Source organism: Mus musculus, chromosome 14 (assembly GCF_000001635.26).
Source record: "Mus musculus strain C57BL/6J chromosome 14, GRCm38.p6 C57BL/6J".
Classification (NCBI taxonomy): domain Eukaryota; kingdom Metazoa; phylum Chordata; class Mammalia; order Rodentia; family Muridae; genus Mus; species Mus musculus.
Window position 1 is genome coordinate 5,124,419 of NC_000080.6, and position 21,504 is coordinate 5,145,922.

The 21,504-nt window shown below is 41.6% G+C and overlaps 1 protein-coding gene and 1 long non-coding RNA gene across 4 annotated transcripts in view; one reads left to right on the forward strand and one right to left on the reverse strand.

The window, feature by feature from the left end:
- The window catches only part of Gm26552, a 116,695-nt gene that overhangs the window by 19,376 nt on the left and 75,815 nt on the right, over window positions 1-21,504 (reverse strand). For 2 of the 3 annotated variants that reach the window (XR_003950946.1, XR_003950947.1), the window contains exon 3: window positions 5,064-5,274. The exons of the other annotated variant lie outside the window; for it this stretch is intronic. This is a non-coding gene — a long non-coding RNA (predicted gene, 26552). The remainder of the gene's footprint in view (window positions 1-5,063; window positions 5,275-21,504) is intronic. 3 annotated transcript variants of the gene reach the window in all.
- On the forward strand, window positions 7,164-12,286 carry Gm8279 (predicted gene 8279). The gene is made up of 4 exons (XM_030248153.1): window positions 7,164-7,293; window positions 8,029-8,191; window positions 9,147-9,278; window positions 9,955-12,286. Exons 1-4 carry the CDS (start codon window positions 7,164-7,166, stop codon window positions 10,145-10,147), a joined length of 618 nt encoding a protein of 205 aa, XP_030104013.1. The 3' UTR covers window positions 10,148-12,286.

Genomic DNA, 21,504 nt, shown 5'->3' on the forward strand with positions numbered 1-21,504 from the left:
TGGTCACAGACAAGTCAAGACAAAGACCCCTAGTAAAAGGCTTACCACAGTTCAGACTTTTCCTTTTAATGTAAAGAAGACAGAGGGCACAAGCTGGGACCAAAATGTGATTATGATTCTAATGTTCTCTTCCCCACACTCTATATAGTGAAAGGTCACTTTGGCAGCTATCCTGTATTTCAACCTACACATTAAACTTTCAGGTTTTATATAGCAACATTTCCCAGAATCCAGTCAAGGGTGACTGAAGTGAAAGGTGGTCTAAGGCCCATGCCTATTTGGGGAAGAAGACGGGTTCCATTTCTTACTCTTTGAAAGGATGCTGATTGCTTAGAGACACATTGCACAGCTTCACATCCAGGAGCCAGGCAATTAATTCCTCAAAGTTCAGGTATCCATTACTTATAAAAACCTAGCCTTGCAGCCCACTCTGATCAACACAGAATTCAGTAGCCAGCTCCTAAGGCCTGTAACTTTGAAAAGCAAAGCCAGTCTAAGCTGGTTCCTGCTAAGTAAATGACTGCAACTCAACAGCATCTGCAGCTGTAGAGGAAACCCAGGATGGCTGAAAATACTGTGTAGGCAAAGAAAGGAAAGCTGCCTCATTTCCCACTAAAGGCAGCTCAGGGGAAAAGCCTGGTAGAAGCCCATTGCTTCTGAGAAACTTTCAAGGAATCCCCAATTTAAAATAGTTTCTGACCTACTAACTGCTTCTCCTACTTAAAAGCTTTCACAGTGGTTCTCTGACCTAAGGGACATGCACTTGCCTTTTCTTTGTTCAGTTTGTTTCTTTGTCTTGAGGGAGTCCCCTAGCACACCTCAGGCCCAATCTGACTTGGCATTTATGGCAGGTCTCCAGCATCAAACTCTATTTCTCTAAATGGCTACTACCATTTCAAATACATGGCATATTGTCTCATTTGGTTTATAAAAAGTTCCTTGACTTTCTTTAGTGTTTTAGATTTTCAAATAATTTCTCCCATGCTGCTCACGAATTCTCTTTTATTACTGTTACTTTGAGATCTTCATTGGTCAGCCATTGTAGTGCACACCTTTGGTTGCAGAATTCCAGAGGCAGCTGCCAGCAAGCCTCTGAAATGTGAAGCCAGCCTGGGCTATACAATAAAACTTCCATGTAGAACATATCACTAATCTTGTTGAAAGCTTGCATGTTGGAGTTTAAGATATGAGTGCTCCCAAGAGCTGGAAGCCCGTCTGGCCTACATTGTAACAGGCCCGCAAGGGCTACACAGCAAGATCTTGTTTCAAACAAACAAACAAACAAACAAACAAACAAAAGCAAGAAAGAGTCTTGGCCGTACAGTGTATAGATGCTACAGTCAGGGTTATACAGAAAGGAGTAAAGCTGAACCCCCAGTCAGTTTTCTTCTTAATAAGGTGCCATACCCTCACCCCCAAATTACAAGAGACATAAGCCAAAGCTGATTAAAACTTTATGAACACTCTATTACTACTTACACGTATTTTGAACTAATCAATTGCTCACAAGCAGAATCATGAGACACTTAAAGTGTCTAATCCCATGTTCTAAGGTTTTACCTTCAATTGTGATAGAACTTAAGAGTTATGTGTCATATCTTGAAAACCATGAGTGGGTACTTGAGAAGCCATGGTGCAGGGCTCATGTTCCTGATCAGTCCAGAAGCAAAGGACTACAGATGGAACCAGCACAGACTGGAAGGCTGCCCTGGCAGCAATATGGAACCGATTCCGCAATCACTATGTGTTCCGTAGTCAGAACTTAACATTCAAAACGTTTGCCCTGGGTCAATTTTCTTAGTTGTTACGCGGATAACAAAACATTCCGTGAGCAACAGTGCTGTCGATTACAGGAACTTCTGTGGTCCTAGCCCACAAGGGCAAAGACTCACCATCCAGGCAGAAAGGGGAACTGTACAACCTCTAGCTTGTATTGTGGCCTTTTTGCTTTGAAACACTTCTCTTTCTAAGTGTCCATTAATTCTGGACTATTAACTGGTATACTGCCATCAGTTAATGCCAACAGGTACAGAAACATTTGAAAATAAAAAACAATTTTAGGCAATGACGTATAGTCAAGCCTCTCTCCACTTAAGGTATTTTGTAAATACTCCCACATTTTTAAACTGAGCTCGAATTCTAACTACCTATCTGCTACCCACTCCCACCCAAGATTAAGGACTGCTTTGCTAAATATCTTCTAATCGCTCATTCTCAACAGCAAAACACTTTGATTCTACTTACTTATTTACTTTAGTGATGCTAGGGCAAGCCTTGCACTGGCATATGCTCTGTCCCAGATCTACATCCCAGGCCCCATTTTTTTCTTCTGTCTCTGGATCCAGAGTCTCAATATGTAGCTTATGCTGGCTCCCCAATCTGGGCCCTCTTTCCTCACCTAGTTGTTGTGAATACAGGTGTGCAGCACCGCACCCAATTCCCCAAATACTTTTTGGGCTAAAATTTAAATTATGCCTATATTCACTAACACTGGACTATATTCCAAAGCTAGCAACAAAGAAAACCAAGAAACTTACTATGCTAGCAAGTGTCTCCTTTAGGCTCAAGACTTAGCCAGAATAACGCTAAATAAATTAATATGTATCCAAATGTATCTTATTAACTTAATTTCACTCCCTCACAGAGAGAATGGCAGAAAGTCCCAGAAAATCCCTTTTCTCCACAGGAATCTCCAAGGAATCTTTTGATTTTCTCTCTGAATAGGAGAAATCAGGCCATCAAGGTTTAGGCTCCATCAGGAGAGAGGGAGAAAGGGAGATAGAGGAAGAAAGAGAGAGAGAGAGAGAGAGAGAGAGAGAGAGAGAGAGAGAGAGGGAGGGAGGGAGGGAGGGAGGGAGGGAGGAAGGGAGGGAGGGAGGGAGAGAGAGAGAGAGAGAGAGAGAGAGAGAGAGAGGGAGAGAGAGAGAGAGAGAGAGAGAGAGAGAGAATGAGAATAAGGGAAGGGAGAAGGGAAGAAGGGAGAAGGGAGAAGGGAGGAGAGAGGAGAAATTAGAGAGGAGAGAGAAGACAGAAGAGAGAAGAGAAAGCATAGTATGCCTTGGTTGCCTGGTGAAACAAAAAACATCTATGAGTATTTTAACCTATATGTCTTTGACACTGCAGACCTATTGCATAGGAAGTCTTTCCATCCAGAAAATAAGCATCAGAGAGATAGTCAGCTGTCCTTTCAAAATAGGACAAGAGAAATATACTCTTCTGCATTTTGGCCAGAATAAACCTGATAATATGCAAGGCTTCTCTCTCTTTTAGGGGTGATGATCAGAATGGTCTCAAGCAACTCCAGAATTTCCACACCAAAGCAGAAGGCTTATGAACTCAAGGACCAAAAAGTCCAGCCAAGCAGCTATTGATGCTAAAACTAAAGGCAGATTCATCAGTGCAGCCAAATCCCCACTGAATCTAATGGAAGAGAAAGCAGGAAAGAGCCTCAAACTCATGGGAATGGGGATAAATATCATAAATGAACTCCAATATCTCAGGTTCTAACATCAAAATTTATAAATGGGCCACAAGAAACTGAAAAGCTTCTGTAAGACAAAGGGCATAGCCAATAGGACAAATTGGCAAGCTATATATTCGGAAATAATGTTTACCAACTCCCCATCCAATGCACAGCTAATATACAAAATATATAAAGAATTCAAGTAGCTAACCACCATAAGAGCTAAGTACACCATCTAAAAATGGGGTATAGAACTACACAAAAAATTCACAATGAATCTTGAATGGCTGAGAGCACTGAAGAAGTCTGCAACATCCTTAATCTTCAGGGAATAAAACCAAAATGACCCTGAGGTTGGTGTCCAGGAGTATACTTTCTAGTGAAGAATGCCAAGATCAAAAACTTCTGTGAAAACACATGGTCAGAATTTAAAGAAACAGAAACATTCTTCCATTTCTGGTAGGACTGCAAACTGCTATGACAACTATGGAAATCAATATGGAGGTTCCTCAGAAATTCCCACATAGATCTACTTGAAGGCCATGTACCAACCTTACTGGTGAATGGCCTGCAACTTTCAGTTTTCACTTGATGGCTTATTACTCAGATTTTCTTATTTATTGAGCTATGACTTTGCTCTTGGAAAGCATTTGGTCTCTCTGATTCTAAAGCAGTTCTTTGTTCTTACACATTTTTTGAGGAACCTCTATCCACTGGGACTTATTTATACCTTCAAATCCCTCTAAATTGGGGGACTTTTTATACTTGAGGAAGCTGAGTGACAAAAGCAAAGTATGTTGAGCCCTTTGGTGTCCAGTGCACACGAATCTATGGGAGTCTAGATATGATAATCCTCTAGAACATTCCTTAGGAAAGCAGCAGGAAAACAGCAGTATGCTCTAAGGTACCTGTGTGACCTCACTTACCTTTGCCAGCTTTGTGGGTTTCTCTACTGCTGGTCTGAGAACAATTGGAAACTCCTGGAATAGATGTCTCATATCTCATTTCCTTTGTCATTGTTAGTATACTAGTGGGAGTAGGTTTGAAGGAAAAATACTCTCAAGAACATTAATAAAACAAGTGCTTCATATGGACCATCAGGATGAAGTACCAAGTTCAAGGACAGTTCTGCAAGAACTGCTCAAAGCCAGCCAAGTGGAGCAAGAAGAAAGCCAAGCAGAAGTCATTCATTACCAGCACCTGCAGCACCTTTCTCCAGGACAGGGTCACTTAGCTTTGGTAGGAGAAGGGATGACCTGAGATAGCTGCCCCATATTCCTTCAGAAAAGAAGCAGCCAGCAATATTGGGGAAAGAATATGGGTGTCAGGGGGCAAAAAAACAGAGTGTAAAGTGAATTAGTAAAAAGATATTAATACAAAAATATTTAATTATTTAACAAAATGTGACAAAATGTATTGTTCTAGTAACTCTAGTGTGTATACACTGGCAATCACTTTAACACACAGAGAGACTAGAAGTTGTAAAGTAGGGTACCTTTTTTATTGACATAAAATATGAACATAGCAAAGATAAATAAAAAAGAAAGACTTGCATCCAAAAGATCCATTATTCTACCCAAGTCTAAGTGTTCGTGCTCACCTTCACAAGAATTCAAGAGACCTCTGTTCATCCAGGTCTCAGGGCTCATCCAAAGTACAGTCCTGAACCTGATGTGGCCAACCAAGTGTTCCTGTGTTGTTGGCTGACCTCTGCCTCAGGCTTCAGAGGCACTGGAGGGGCAGTCTTGGCCTTTAGGTGGCAGCCATTTCAGGTCCTCTACCATACCAGATAATGAGTCTTCCACAGAGGCCTGTCAACTCAAAAATAGAAGCTTGGGTATTTCCAAAGTTTGGGATGCCACTCTACAGTCACGATGAATTGGTTACATGAGATCATACAAGTTAACTAATGTCTGTATGACTATTTTCCTTATTTGAAAGTGAGTAATGAGATCATCTGAGGAGTGGGTGCTAAGAGTAAAATCACTGATTAAAATGAGTGATAGGACTGTACAGAGTATGGGCTTAATTTTCTGGGTCAAGTGCAAATAGCTGGGAAAGTTCAAAACAAAACCAATAGAAACAACAGGAATACTAACAAAAACAACTGTTTAAAAACCTTCTGAGTGCTGGGATTACAGGCATGTACCAACTCTACCCTACTTTTTTGTGTATGTATAACAAACAAACAAACAAACATCCCTATTCTAGTTCTAGCAGTTGCATCAGAGAGAGCTGTGTGACACTGCATGCTGCTTCCTTTCCCCAGATAGCTCAGGTCTTCTGTCCTATACCAGGTCAGCTGGAGCTAAAGCTGGTGCCATGCCATGATTCTGCAACAATCCTTTTCTTGGTAAAATTGATCCTGTATACAGTGAGCCCCTTGTTGTTGGATCCAGGCCCCGTTAGGCCAGCAAACACATAAGCCACCCTCAGTGAAAGAGAAAAGGAAAATTGGAAGAAAAAGACCTCAACTTTGAATCTATCACCTATCTCCCCTTGATTTTTGAGCTCTGCATATTGATATTGTTTGGCTCAAGAAGGGAGTGAAATTCAGATGGTTTCCCAATGAAGACATACATAGTTTTTCACTCTTTATCTGTGAGGTTAGCGGGCATTATAGCACAGATTCAGCAGACCCAGCATAAGAACACAGAAGCCAGAGATGATAATGCCAAGGGACAGCATCCTGAACTTATAGACACATTAAAATTGAGGTTTCATCTCAACTCAGGCCATTGCACTCCCTGTCCTACCTCCTGAGTCTTATACTTGCTGTGAGTACAGTATCACGGTACAACCAGCAACATCCTTATTGCTCAACTTCTCCATTCCGGAAGACAGATATTGGAGAAGTTATTGCAATGAGGCTAAAATGAAGTAATGTAAAGTCCGGGATGATCTTTGCTCTCTGATGCCCACTTAAATTGTCTGGTTGTATTTGAGAACAGGACCATGTGCAAGATAATGTTTTGAAGATGGGACAGCAAGTTTACCATTTATATTTGCCCTGTAGTTGATCCCCTATGTTTGAAAGAATAGGGAGTTTTCCTTATAAAAGATAGCATTGCAAACCAGAGATTTTGTGAAACACATAGATATATATATACGTATATATGTATGTATTTATGTATGGAAAGAATGACAAGAATAACCACTATCAAGGAATGCACCGTTAGAAAATATCATCCAGGTTTTATACAATTAAATGTATAGGAGAAAGATATTTGCCTCTGTGATACAGGAAATCCCTGGGAAATTGGAGTATATGTCATATGAATTGATTCAGGTGGCATATTTATTTTTGAGAAAAATCTACTACATCCACAGTCCCTAGAGATTTGGGGCTAACAAAATCTCTTAAGCATGTCAGAGTCCTAACCAACGTTCCTCCTCAAAAGCACATGACATCTAATAAAGCAGTTAGAACTCTCCAGCTTTGGAAGGATAGGTTGCCAAAGGGGATCCCACGGGTCCATGAGAGGCTCCAGGAGAGGCACCCCAGAAAAGGACCAAGTTGGGGAGAACTAGTTAGCAGGTAGGTCATGGCAGTTGCTAGTGATATCATCAGTAATGCCTTCCTTGGAGAATCTCTTGTATCTAGGATAGAACTAGAATCTTCTGTGTTGTCACCTGTGTTGTGGTGACAGCAACTGCCTGTGGTTCATCACTTCTGTTTGCTCTGGGATTACCAGCAGGAATGTTTTCCTGGCTGCTCAGGCTATGTCAGAAAGAGAATGGCGATGAAGGAGAGACCAGACCAACGGAGAAGGAAGAGGGAATCCTTTCTCATGAAAAAGGAAGAAGGAAGTCATTCTTGAGAAGGCACAGTGAGTCCTGGGCAGAGTGGGGAACTTCCTGGTAGAGGTAGGCTTGAGCTGGGCCGTCCAGGAGTAGGTCTTACAAGCTGAAGCCTTGGACTTTGTCAATGTCAGACAAAGAGTCAAAAATTTCTGATAACTAGTTTAACAGAGCCAGGAATTGACAAACCTGCAGCTACTTTTCTGGGAGCTATTTAATTTCAATTTGAGTGGCAAAGAATGCCAGGAGTGGGCACTATGGGAATATCAGTGTGTTATTCCTTTCATGGAAGGGAGTTGAAGCACTTCACCTTCCAGATTACTGTAGGTAACTTGAGTATCTGATGAAAAGAACAGAGAAGGATGCTCCCCTGGTCATGTCATGTGGTGAGGACTCAGACACATTGGATTTGAAGACACACTATTAATTAGTGCTTGATAGTGCTAAGCACTATGAAATCCAGGATTTCCCTGCAACACATCTGATATGACCTGACAATGTTCCCCATATCTTTACGTCTGAGGCAAATTATAGATTTCAGGGCAAGGGGTCCTGTAATAGGGAGTGTGGCATATGTCTGACAATGGTGGTTAGGAAGAGGACATAGCTTAGCAAACCAGCTGGAAGATAGCTTTTCTGCTCTTTTAGGGATTCACCCTGTCTTTACCTTTTCTCTCCCTCAGTCTTCTTCTTGGGACTCAGAATGGTCTCCCCTCTCCTGGGCCATCAAGTATGCAAATTCTTTTGTGTTTACCTATCTGCAGGGTCTGCTAGAAATACTTCAACCCAAAATTCCAAAATGACTAAGAAGAGATCAAAAATAAATGAACTAGAAGAACTGAAATTAGATATGAGGAAGATCAGCAATGACATGGAGGAAATGTGTGGAATCCTGAACCTTTACATGTATGAGGATTTGAACTACAGGTAGGAATTATGCCCAGTACCCTGTTGCCTGTATTGTGCCATCTGTTAACCCAATTTCCTTCCATGAATGGAGTGTGTCATCTCCCATCATTCAATTAAGTAGCCCTGACAGGTGTTTAATTGTTGGATAAACAAGGTGCTGTGTGTTTATTATCATCTTTTGTACTTGACCTTGGGGTGCTTGCAATCTGATTGTTGCTGTCAACAGCTGGAAGGACCTGCTCACACTTACTGTCTCTCAGTGTGTGAATGCAATACCTGCAGGCTATCACACGTTTACTCTGATATTGTTCATTATATTCTGAGAGATGGCACCTCCCTGGATTTATTTGGCATTCTAATTGTGTCTATGTGTGTGAACTTAGCTGTGTATGTTTTGTTCAGGACTGAGGCTCTGGGACCTTTGATGGGGTCTGAGGATTTGTGTGATGCACAGTTTGCAGGTCCTTTTAGTGTTTGTCCATAGAGGTCCAAAGTGATCACCAGGGAAGTTTGCTCCTGGTGTTTCCTTGTTGTCACACAGGAATCTCCTGGGGGAGGAGATGTGATAAAGCCTTTCTCCTGTAAATACTAGTTGTGTCCTCTGGGAATTCACATAACAACAGGAACCAAGGAATGAGAATCCCTGCCTTAAAAATAAGAGGAAAGTCATTACAGATATCTACTGGACCCATGCCTGTGGCACAGTGTAGTGTAAAATTGTCATAGAAGTACTCTATTCCTACATGCTTGCCCGGGAAGCCATTGAAGGTCAGCTAGCTCCATTTGGTCCCCTGGCTCTGCTGTCCTCTGCCCAGGATAGTAAGTTTAATTAGCACCTAGGGGACCCAGTTTTAAGGAACTAGGATGTGGCATGCAATTGGCTTGGGTAGTCCATGATACAGCCTGTTTGCACATGATTATTGAATCCTCAATTCAGCAGATTATTTGCTTCTTGGGCCATGCCCTAACACAGAATGAACACTGAATTCAACATCATTAAATCACAACATGAGAAGACAATGTTGGATATGGATAAAATGACCCAGTCCATAATTATTTCCATGAAGTTCTCCGAGGAACTGTTAAAAGATAACTATTCCTACAGGTGAGTCAGTGACACAACTGAGACCCCCAGAACTAGGCAGGGAATGCTTCTGTCCTTTTAGGACTTTGAACAAATGCAAGGGCTCTGGTTCTATGTTATCTGTTTTTTTATTTAGGAAAACTGCCCTGAGGCAAGGGTCTTGGATTTGTACCTCTTGGACTCAGTTGTCCTAAGTGTGAAGAGTGTCCAAGACCCTCCAATCTTTATTCTTCCAAATTCAAGGCCCTCTATATAGAAAACTTTTCCACCACGCTGGGAATATCCAGGAACCCTGAACCTCTAGGGTTCTGACCACAGATTAAAAGATCTAGGATTCCCGACAAAAATGGAAAGAGTGTACACTTGTTGGGTCAGCTCACCTCTCTCAGAGGAGATAAGCCCTCTCCCTGCTGAAGGTTTTATGGTCCCACAGACCTATAATCAACCATGAAGAACATTTCCTCTTCTGTGATGTATAGGGTGCACTCTTGGTGTCAGGGCTTTCAGAAGTTTGTTGAGTCCTGTGGAATATGGCTGGTATCTTGATTTGACCTGCCTCTGTTTGGTGCTGCTACATATACTGTAGACTCTTCTGGGACTGTCAGGGGTTCAGGGCCCTAGTGAGACCATGGGACTTGTAGGAGTGGAAAGCCAATGGAATCTGGCTGGGAATCACCAATTTTTCTTTGTGGATCAGCATCAAGCAGAAACACCGCCTCCGTGAGTGCACTCAACTAAAGGAAAAAGTGAGGATATTACTGAATGAGAACAGAAAGCTGCTGGTGGAGCAGGCTGGAACGCAAGTGTCCCATGGGGAAGAAAAGAGGTTCTGTGAGGAGGCCAGCAAGAACATCTGTGCCTCAAGTGCCAAGGAGCAGCAGGTAGGATGATGTGTATCAGAGGCAGATTGCCCTCATGTCTAAACATAAACATAGACAATCAAATGTAATAGTCCACCAACTTCTCCAGGCACTCACCTATGTCTCCTCCAAGTGTTTGTTTATGTGATCATCTACAGGACTCTCTGTGGAGGTAGCCTGGTTCAAGAAACTGCATGTTTGGCATGCAAATGTTCCTGCTCTGCTAGAATCACTAAGGGAGATAGGTTGATTACACATCACAACACTACATGCCTTAAGTTTGAAGGATGCTGTGTTGGAGCCCTTCTTGATAATAGAAAGAGCTTTGAAGGAAGAAGTAAAGGCCTGTAGCTCATTTGCTTTACAGGGATCTTATGAGATTCTAGGTAGGAAATAGTTTGCAGGGATGACAGCCTTGTGTAATTGACAAATAAGTGGATTTCATAGCTGTCTTTTTGCCACTTCCATTCACCCCTTTCCCCTCTATCTCAAAATAGTCTCTACAGGCTTCATATATCTTGGTTCACACTGAGAGGTCCTGAGTAGCATATTGTCAGTCCCATTTTCTTTGAGTGATGTTGGAGTGGTCATTCCTGGGCCTTAGAGTCTGGAGTTGTCTGGATGACCAGAGATGACAGAGAGGCTTCTCACAGGCTCAGGTTTGGTGTGTGATTTCTGAGGCTTCATGAAAAAATTTCTTAATATATGCCCCCAATTCTGACCAAGAAGAGTGTTCTCTAGTGATTTTTGTTAGATGTTTTTTTTTTTTTTTCTCTCCCCTGTGACAGGGATTCTCTGTGAAGCACCTGCTGTCATGGAACTCACTCTGTAGACCCGGCTGTTTTTGAATTCAGAAATCTGCCTGCCTCTGCCTCCCAAGTGCTGGGATTAAAGTAGTGAGCCACTATGACCTGGCTTCTCTAGGGCATTTTATTCCTCTAAAATAATCGCAGAGTCGTTGGGTCTCCCTTGAAACATCTCCTCTGCATAGTCTGAATTATCTTGGTCCTGAACCATAACAGATACCTCATTGTTTTCTGCTCAGTTATGATTTTATGTGAATCAGTCTGTGTGTGCTTCTGTGTGTGTCTTTGTCTCTGACAGTATGTCTGTGTGTTTCTTTTTGTGTATGCATTGTTTTCTTGACCTGTGTCTCTCTCGGTATGTTGGGAGGCCATTCAGTGACATCTGAGTTGTCCAGTTATTCTCTATATTACTTCTTTGAGCATTGGTCTCTCAATAAAAGTGACATTTCCTGTTTTGTTCTGTCCAGTAGTCTTTGCATCTCCTGTTCACTATCAGGTAGCACCCCCTCTCTCATTTATTTCATCAAATTAATAAACAATACAGCTATTTTAAAAATAAGTGTTAGATTTCTTCACTTTCCCTGCATAGAGTTATCTCCCTAGGAGATTTGGGTTTGTCTTATTGGCTCCACCATGAACATGCATAGAATCCTACTGTGCATCCCTCTGCTAACATGGCTTTTGCTAACTATATCGTGGGCATGGCTTTGTTTCAGGATAGATTCCTCCTCATAGTTGGCACAGTGCTGCATTTCATAAATGTCACAGCACGTTATTTCACCAGCTTTTTTTCTGACTGATATTGAGGAAGATTTAATATCACATGAACTGTAATAGGTTGAAAAGTTCCTGGGTAGTGACCAAAAGTCACTGTCTTCCTCTGATGCTACCAAGGAACCAGTGTAGGTATAGTGAGGGGACCGAGAGAGTCAACATGGGGCTTGCTGGGGGCTTTTCTTAGGAATCTCTTTCTTGGGAATTTGGTATTGTGTTGTCCAGGTTATCTGTGCAGAGCTTGTAACTTCCTGGTAGGACCAGAAAGCATCTGCATAAAAATTTTTTTGAAGAGGAGTTAATTACAGATGAGGGCCGCAAAGACTGCCTGAGTCTAAGAACCTTATACACATATACATCAGAGGTCCCAGTAGCTGCTCATGCAACAGGAACTTTGCTGGGCGACAGTAATATTTTCATTGATTTGTGTTTGTGTGTCTCTGTGTGTATTGTGTGGTGTGTATGTTTTTGTTCCTTGTGTGTGGTGTGTGTGTTTGTCTGTGTGTGTTTGGACCACGTTTGGCTGAGCTTGTTTATACTAAAGTTGTGTATTAGTGTAATACTAGGTAATTTTGTGTTTGTGATATGGGTGCTTATATATACAAATGTGTGTGTGTGTGTGTGTGTGTGTGTGATTGTGCATAAATGCAGCTGTGTGTGTCTCTAGAGGTCAAATTTAATGAGAAATACACTCTGAGGTTTGAGTTTGCACCTATGAAATATCAAATACAGCAGTCCAATTATTCTGCATGCTCACCTAACACCCAAGAATAAAAGGACACAAGAATTCTTGTAGGGTCAGATTTTTAACTGACTAGAGACAAAACTATTGATTCTCATTGAAATCTTTAGAGCAAATGTAAGGGATATTGTATATGGAGGTAAGGAGGACATTGCTGTATAAAATCGTTGTGTTTATGACCCTTTTCTGCTCTTGGTGACCTGTGAAGGACCACTGGAAGGTCAGGTGGCTCACTGTGTCTTCTAAGCATTCCAGGTTGTTTTCCTCATTGCCTGCCACCATTACATTTCCTGCTATCTCTGCTCAGTAAAGCTTTGCCTTGTACTTTGTCTTGGATTTTACTCATTGAGAGATTGAGTTGCTTGGAGCTGAACTTTGATCCAGCAGAATTCCCATAGCTGTGGAGCAAACCAGGCCTGCTTCAGGAGCCCATTGACGGTCTTGATAATCTAAAGTACTCACACTATCTTATCTGTGTAGCATTCAGAGGGGCTGTTCTTCAACATCATTTTCTCAGAGTTAAAATCAGCCTCAGTTGGGGTTGGGAGAAATGAGGACCTTCAGACAGTTCTGGTAGTATAAAATTGGTTATGTCTGTTAGAAGCCATGTTCTGAAAGTAGAAAAGAAGTCCTCATTGACCCAGTCCTTCCAGAACAAGTAGGAGGTATCCACAGAGTCTAGGGTATTCAGGGTTGTAGTGGTCCTCAGAGCAACCCTGAAGGTGAAGTTATCCTGATGTCTGTTTGCTGAAGAATGAAATGGTACTGTGTGGTGCAGCCCTTCCATGAACTCAGTGTGAGATAATCCATGCAAGCTTTTGTCCTTCAACTAGTCAGCCTTTTCTTACTCAAAATAGCCCTGAGACAATCACATTCTGGGGAGAAAATGGTTCCTTTGGATCCTGTTATAGACAGTTCCTATTACTCTGGGCTCATACCTTTGGACACCAAGTCAGTTAGGTGATGGAAAATGGAGATCCTATTGAAAGAATTTGTTTACTTTGAGACAAGTCTGAAACAGTGATCAAGAACAAGAGGCTGGTCCACCACCAACATGTGAGTCTAGGCTGGGAAACAAACCTATTCTACACAGCCTTGGGAACTTGCTGAGCCAGATTGGATAATAGGACAAGAACCCTGATTCCCAGACCGGTTTATGAGTGGAAAGCATATCACTGACTGCGCTGCCTATATGCTTTGCCCACTAAGTACCTTTCCCATTCAAGATTTGGTTTTTTATGCCTCTAAAGTTTCCTGGGAGATTTTTATATTTGTATTAACCGGGAAACTAAACGGGGCACTGCAATACAATATGCTTTTATTGCATAAACACAAATAGGTGTGTTTGAGAGTATGCCCTACAATAGTCATAGATGTACAGGGGTGTTCTGTTTTTTTCATGACCATCACTTTTAAGGTTCATTGCTCGGCCTTGGGAATGTTTTTATTTAGCAAACTCTTGCAGATTCTAGGACCTATGAAGTACCCATGGGGTTTTGTGTTGTATGTTGTCTCTGGTTATTTGGAGATAGAGGGATTGACAAGAGGAACCTTGTGAGGTTCCTGCACTGGAGAAATAATCATAGCCTTCACTTCAGTTCAGGGCATGCTCGCACCCCATAAGGAATCCACATGGTTTTCTAGGTTGCACACATCTCTCTTGGACTCACATTCAGACATTGTTCAATTGTTATTACTCAATATAATATACCCGCACAACTGGGGAAATGTGGTGTTTTTTATAAACTCCAGTATAATGTGACATTGACAGTTCTGATTCTAGCAGTTTTTAAAAGGTGAGAAACAATTCCAAGCTCAGGTGTTCTATGACACTTGGGATGCACGGTATGATCTCAGCTGATAGGTCATGTTGGTTTGTCCAGCTGAATAGAGCTGTTCTGGGAGGGACAGCTCAATTAACAAATGCTTACCAGGCCTTTGTTTCTTCCTTCCCTAAGTCTGAAATAGTCCAGCAGAAAGCAGAACATGGCACAGACCACGACATGATCTCCCTCAAAGAGAAGTGCTGGATGAAGAGCACTGAGTGTGCACAGGAAATACACCACTGTTGCCTCTCATCCCTAATAACCATGGCTGTAATGGGCTGTATGCTCCTCCTTTATTTTGTTTCTTTGGTATGAACAGGCTTTAATTTCATCTAGGCTCTGGCCCAGGAAGAGTGCACATTTAAAGGGATTAAGAGAAATGCTGAGACACATTAAGAGCTGCTGGGCATCCAGGAAGAATCTGAGTGCAAATTTATCTTTTCCTGATGGGTCATCATGACTAATTACATGGAGATCAGTCAACAAAATTGTAAAACCTTGGATCCAAGTCTACAACATGTGTTCTGCTTTGACTTGGGAGGCCATATCCTTCAGACCCACACTCCAAAAGGAGAGTGTTGCTTAAATTTCTCCTGCAAAGATTTTTACCTGCAGGAACTGCTTTTCTACTTAGTTGCCAAGGACAGCCACAGGCTATAAGTCTGTGCTACAAAATAAGCAGACTAAGAATTTTGCTTTGCACAATTTTTTGGTTTGATTTTGGTTTGAGTTTTGATTAGTTTAGTGATTTGGTTTTTCTTGTTTTCATTCAAAGTTTTGTTATTAATTGGTTGTTTATTTGTTCTTGTAATTAATTTGATATTTTGATAAGGCTATATACAGTACATATTGACTGTCAGCTTTTAGTTACAATTGAGTACATTGCATTTATTCTTATGACTAACACCTTGATCTCCAACTCTTCACTCTTAAAAACCTTGTTATTTCAGGTGTGATCATGAAATCCCACAGATATCAGACCCAGATGGATCTCTGCATTCTTCACGGGACCTGGGCTCCATAGTTTCTTCTGAGCCAGACTGCACTACAAAGTCCATCATAAATTCATTGTGGAGAGTGTGTCCAACTCTCTGGATAGGAACTTAATGTTGGAAAACTTACCCATGCTGCATCCTTGTTGTCAAATATTTAGCTACTGTGAAAATTCTGTGGATGATGATATTGAACACATTAATGGCAAATACATCAGTATTTCTGTAATAACTCTCATTAATTAAAAGCATAGTCTAAGGGAATAAAAAGCTGTCAGAAAACACAGCAGTGTATGCTTCAGCTTTCCTTCAAATATAAAATCACTGGTAACTGCAAGTAGAGATAATAAATTCCACAATCTGTTTGGGGACAGGTTTCTCTACGGGTCTTTCAACATTCATTTTATTACTTTATGATTCACCTGTGTCTGCCAAAAGACATCATTCAAAAACGATGAAGACTGCAATTAGGTATCATCCTATAAAATCCTAACATAAGCTTTTTTATTTGATATTTTCTTTACATACATTTCAAATGTTAAACCCTTTCCTTGTTTCCTCTCTGAAGATCCCCTTTTTCCTACCCCCAACCCCTGATTCCCAACCTCCCCACTCCCTCTTCCTGGCCCTGGCATTCCCCTTTACTGTGGCACAGAACCTTCACAGGACCAAGGATCTCCTCCCAGTGATGACCAACCAGGCCTTCCTCTACTACATATTTAGCTAGATCCATGAGTTTCACCATGTGTTTTCTTTGGCTGGTGGTTTAGTCCCAGGGATCTCTGGAGGTACTGGTTAGTTCATATTGTTGTTCCTTCTATGGGGCTGCAAACCCTTCAGCTCCATAGTTCCTTTCTCTAGCTCCTTCACTGGGGACCCTGTGCTTTGACCAATAGATGGCTGTGAACATCTACTGCTGTATTGGTCAGGCAGTGGCAGAGCCTCTCAGTAGACAGATATATCAGGCTCCTGTCAGCAATCTCTTGTTGGCATCTGTTGTAGTGTCTGGTTTTTGTGGTTGTTTATGGGATGGATCCCCAGGTGAAGTCTCTGGATGGATATGAGGTATCCTCCTGCCTCAGCACAAATTTGAACACAAATTTGTACACATGCATCCACACACAGGTATACAGGCACACCAAACAGGCGCTGACACTGTAACCTAAGTACATTATGAATCCCTTTGACCTTTTCTGGTCTATGCATCTTTTATCTGTCTTTAAACACAGACAACATACCTGACATACCACTTTGTAACCTGTAGTCTCCCCTCCCCCAGCCTGAAACCTGCTTGCTCAGGGGTGGAGCTTCTTGCTCAATCATTCTGCCATGCCCACTGCTGGAACCTGCTGCTTTGCTGTTCGGAGCCCTGCACATTGTCACTCTGCTATTGGAACCCAAGATTAATTGGCGGGAATAGGGGCCCCCTTTCCCTGCTTTATAGTTGCGTGTGGAACAGTAAAATTGAGCTTTGATCAGAATGACTGTCTTAGCTACATTTCTTTATCTCGCCACCTAGCCCCTCTTCTCTTCCAGGTTTCCAAAATGCCTTTCCAGGCTAGAACCCATGTTGTGATCTGCTGGCCGGACACAACAGTAACCTCATGTACTAAAGAGAAGTTCTTTAAGTCAGACGTGATGGAACATTACTGATATCCAAAGACTCAGGAAAGGTGTGAAAATTACAAGTCCAGGGCCACCATGAGCTACATCATGCTATTTCCAAACAAAACAAAACAAAACAAAACAAAACAAAACAAAACAAAACCAAAGTTTGTTTTATAAGCATTTGTTCAGTTGGTAGAGTACTTCCCTAGCATGAACTCAGGGAGATGGAGACAGGTAAGTCAATGTCTTCCGCTTCATAACAAGTTTGGGAGTAGTCTGGCTACAGGGAAATGGGTAGATGTGAGATCAACAATACAGTGTGTGTGTGTTCTCAGAGAGAGAGAGAGAGGGAGAGAGAGAGAGAGAGAGTTTATTGTTAAGACACTTAGATGTGACTTTGATAACTTCTCTCTTGAGCAGTCCATGGGCACTGTGGAGGTCTGAATGCAAATAGCCCCCATATATTTGGGAAGGATTAAGAGGTGTAGCCTAATGGAGGAGTTTCAAAAGCCGATAGCATTCCCTGTCTCCTGCCTGTGGATCAGATGTAAACTCTCAGCTACCACTCCAGTATGATACCTGTCTCCTGCCATGCTCCCCACCATAAGAGTCATGGACTAGCACTCTGCACCCAGGAGCCCCTGTAGACGCCTTCTTCTATACGTTGCCTTGGTCATGCTTTCTCTCCATAGCAGTAGCAAAGTAACCAAGACGGCCCCGTGATATGTACAACTACCACCCCCCAACCCCCACACAGTCGTTCTCAGTAAACTCCATTTATGGTTCATACAGACTTGTACTGAATTTCTCTTTTGTGGTGTAAGTTAAGAGTCTCATTTTTCAGTGAGTAGAAGTCCCCCTAAGGGACAGTTGTCAATGTTGAGCTGTGTCTTCCTTTTCCACTGCCATTACTATGCAGCCCAGGACTGCTTGGGGAACTTTCCTGAAGTGCCTTTCCCAGCCCTTAAGTTTCAAAGGCCCTCTCTAGTCTCCTGGATTCCTGCCTCCCTGCTAGATGTCATGCTGGCTACTGAGTCACCTACAGCTGCCTTCAGGCTCCTTATGTGATTAATCTCCAGAATTGATTCTGAGAGAATAATCACAGAATTATTGATCCCGAGAGCACCTGGGTTGATTCTTGGCAACTGCGTGTCTTGGCTTTGGAGCTCTAAGCTGGAATCTGAAGTGGCTGGGTCCTACCACTGTATAGAGGGGCTCTGCTAGAAGTATTCTTGGGGGATCATAAGAACTAGCTTCCCATGCTGCCCCTGGCTTTTCCCCTGCACATTTGGAGGGAACCTCATATTTTCTATTTCTTTAAAAGAAAACGTATTTATTTTCAAGTTTATTTTAGGTGTATGAGCATTTTGCCCACAGTATATGTCTTTGCACCATGACTTTGCTGTATGCGTAGAGGCCAGAAGAGGGTGTCAGATCCTCTGAAATTGGAGTTGCAGATGAATGTTAGCCATTGTGTGAGTGCTAGGAACCCAACTTGGGTCCCCTGGAAGACAACCAGTGCTCTTAACCTATAGCTGACTCTCCTGCCCTGAACGTGTCATTTCTTGAACTACAAGTAAATCTGTCACAATTTATATTTATTTTAGACTCAATTGTTTCATCCTCTCTCTGTGGAAAGCAGACCTCATGTTGGTTTGTTCTTTTCTCTGCATCGTTAACAACCTCACCCAGCAGTCATGGAATACTTTTTCATAGTTTTCTATACTGATCTCTTTGTTAGATGAATCATTTGTAATTATTAATCATTTTCTTCTCTTACAAGCAACAACAACTTTGCGGAGAAAAAAATACATGATCTTACCATACTTTAGCCAAAAGGAAGGAAAAAAAATACATGCAATTATGGAATCCTGTTGCACATTAATAACCAGTAGCCATGTTGAGACATAACCTACCAATTCAAAAATTCTTATTTTATCATATGTACACTTTTTACACATTGGGCTTTAGGTAGTTAAAATATTTAACAGTTTTTTATTTTTAATAATAACATTTTTTTTTACTATTAGTAATGTGTGTGTGTGTGTGCAGAAGAACATGCTATTCTGTACATGTGCGGGTCAGGGGACAACTTTGTAGCCTTAGTTCTCTCCTTCCACATTTATGTGCATTTAGTGATCTATTTAACTGACATCATTAGGCTTGTGTGGCCCATGCCTTTACCCACTGAGCCATCTCACCAGCCCTATATTGTGCTTTAAAAAATCTGTCTTTCATTTTAAAATGACATTTAGTTTTTTTTTCTCTCTTAATAATTAGGTGAGATGAGGACAACAGGAAAATAAGGTCATTTGTAGAATTTACACCTTGAGTTATGAGCTAGAAATAACACCAAATCCAGACACTATTGCTGATGCCAGGGCTATGTAGAAAGATCCTGTTGTACATACATGCCCACCCACCCATGCCCACATACAGGTTTAAAAGATAAATAAAAAACAAAGTATATTAAAAACGACCTAACAGCTTTTTAAAAGAATGAGATGAAAGTTTTAAGGAGATTAATAAATGAGAAGACAGTGGTCATATTAAGAAATTAAGAAGCAGGCTAAACAGAGACAGGGAGATTACTACAAGTTTGAAGCCAGTCCCATCTCTGTAGAGACTGGTAGGCCAATCACCAGAACTACATAGCAAAACCTTACCTCAAAAGGACAAGAAATCAGCACTGGCAACTGAACATTGTTGCAAACAAAATTAGGGAATTGGATAATATTTCAGAGAAAAGTATCCAAGACTAGCAAAACACACACAGACACAAACAAAACAAAACAAAACAAATCATCATCACCATCACCATCACCAGCAACAACAACAACAACAACAACACCAAACAGGAGAATGGTGAAAGAAAGATCGAGATTTGGAGGATAGTATAAAATCTCTGTGTCAAATCTAGTTATAGAAACTCAAAATAGAGAAAATTGCATGGAACAGGAATGAAGATAAGTAACAGTTGAATTTAAAACATTTTCAGTCTTCTCTTGAGGGACATCTGGGTTGTTTCCAGCTTCTGGCTATTATAAATAAGGCTGCTATAAACATAGTGGAACATGTGTCCTGGTTATATGTTGGGGTATGTTTTGGGTACATGCCAATTAGTGGTATAGCTGGGTCTTCAGGTAGATCTATTTACAAATTTCTGAGGAATCGCCAGATTGATTTCAGAAGTGGTTTGACCAGCTTTCAGTCCCACCAGCAATGGAGGAGTGTTCCTCTTTCTCCGTATCTTCGCCAGCATCTGCTGTCACCTGAATTTTTGATCTTAGCCATTCTGACTGGTGTGAGGTAGAATCTCAGGGTTGTGTGGTTTGCATTTCCCTGGTGACTAGGGATGTTGAACATTTCTTTAGGTGCTTCATGGTCATTCAGTATTCCTCAGTTGGGAATTCTCTGTTTAGCTCTGTTCCCCATTTTTAATAGGGTTATTTGGTTCTCTGGAGTTCTTCTTGAGTTCTTTGTATAGACTGGATATTAGCCTTTGATAGTATATAGGATTGGTAAAGATCTTTTCCCAATCTGTTGGTTGCCATTTTGTTTCATTGACAGGGTTCTTTGCCATACAAAATGTTTGCAATTTTTTGAGGTCCCATTTGCCGATTGTTGATATTAGTTATCTGGAGACACCAAACCCAGACACTATTGTTGATGCCAAGAAGCACTTGCTGACAGGAATCTGGTATGAGTGTCCCCTGACCAATACAGATGCAGATACTCATAGGCAACCATCTAACTGAGCATGAGGATACCAGTGAAAGAGCTAGGGGAAGGACTGAAGGAGCTGAAGGGGGTTGCATCCCCATAGGAAGAGCAATATCAACTAACTGGACCACCCCATGCTCCAAGAGACTAAACCATCAACCAAAGAGTATACATGGAGGGATCCATGGCTCCAGATACATATGTAGCAGAGGATGACCTTGTTCGGCATTAGTGGGAGGAGAGGCCCTTGGTCCTGTGCAGGTTTGATGACCCAGTGTAGGGGGATGCTAAAGGAAGGGTGGGAGTAGGTGGGGGAGTGGGGGATCACCCTCATATAGGCAAAGAGGAGGCAGGAGAAAGAGGGTTGGGTGGGGGTGGTTGTGGACAGTTAAAGGGGGATATCATTTGAAATGTAAACAAAATGATTAATTAAAAATCCACCCCCCAAACACAAAAAACATTTTCAGATTTAGAGAAGGATTTATATTTCAGGGTAAAATGAATATCAATTTCATAAGAAGAAACAAACAATCCTAAAACTAAAATCCACTTAGATTCAAACCATTAGTCCAAACACAAAATGAAAATATTAAAACTTGATGGACAGAAACATAGTGGACTGAGAGTAGACATCTCATTGCTGGCCCAAGGTGCCAAAAGGTTGTTATGAAGGGTTGGTGTTAATCACTTTCCATGTAGAATTCTGTAGACATTGAAATTTTGATGTAGGCATAGGAGGAAATAAAAATACAAGACTCAGAGGCCTTTGGTGAAAGAAATTGAAAAGCACATTCTCAGACACACACACAGACACACACAGACACACACACAGACACACACACACACAGACACACACACACACAGAGATACACACACACACAAACACCAGTGTCTAGAGTTCTGTGAAGCAATGCCC

Excerpts from the sequence above, each read along its gene's own strand:
- Gm8279 (XM_030248153.1), top strand. The coding sequence starts at position 7,164 with ATGTTTTCCTGGCTGCTCAGGCTATGTCAGAAAGAGAATGGCGATGAA. Across the intron at positions 7,294-8,028 it reads GTCATTCTTGAGAAGGCACA|GGTCTGCTAGAAATACTTCA; the intron begins GTGAGTCCTGGG and ends ACCTATCTGCAG. Across the intron at positions 9,279-9,954 it reads AAAGATAACTATTCCTACAG|CATCAAGCAGAAACACCGCC; the intron begins GTGAGTCAGTGA and ends TTTGTGGATCAG.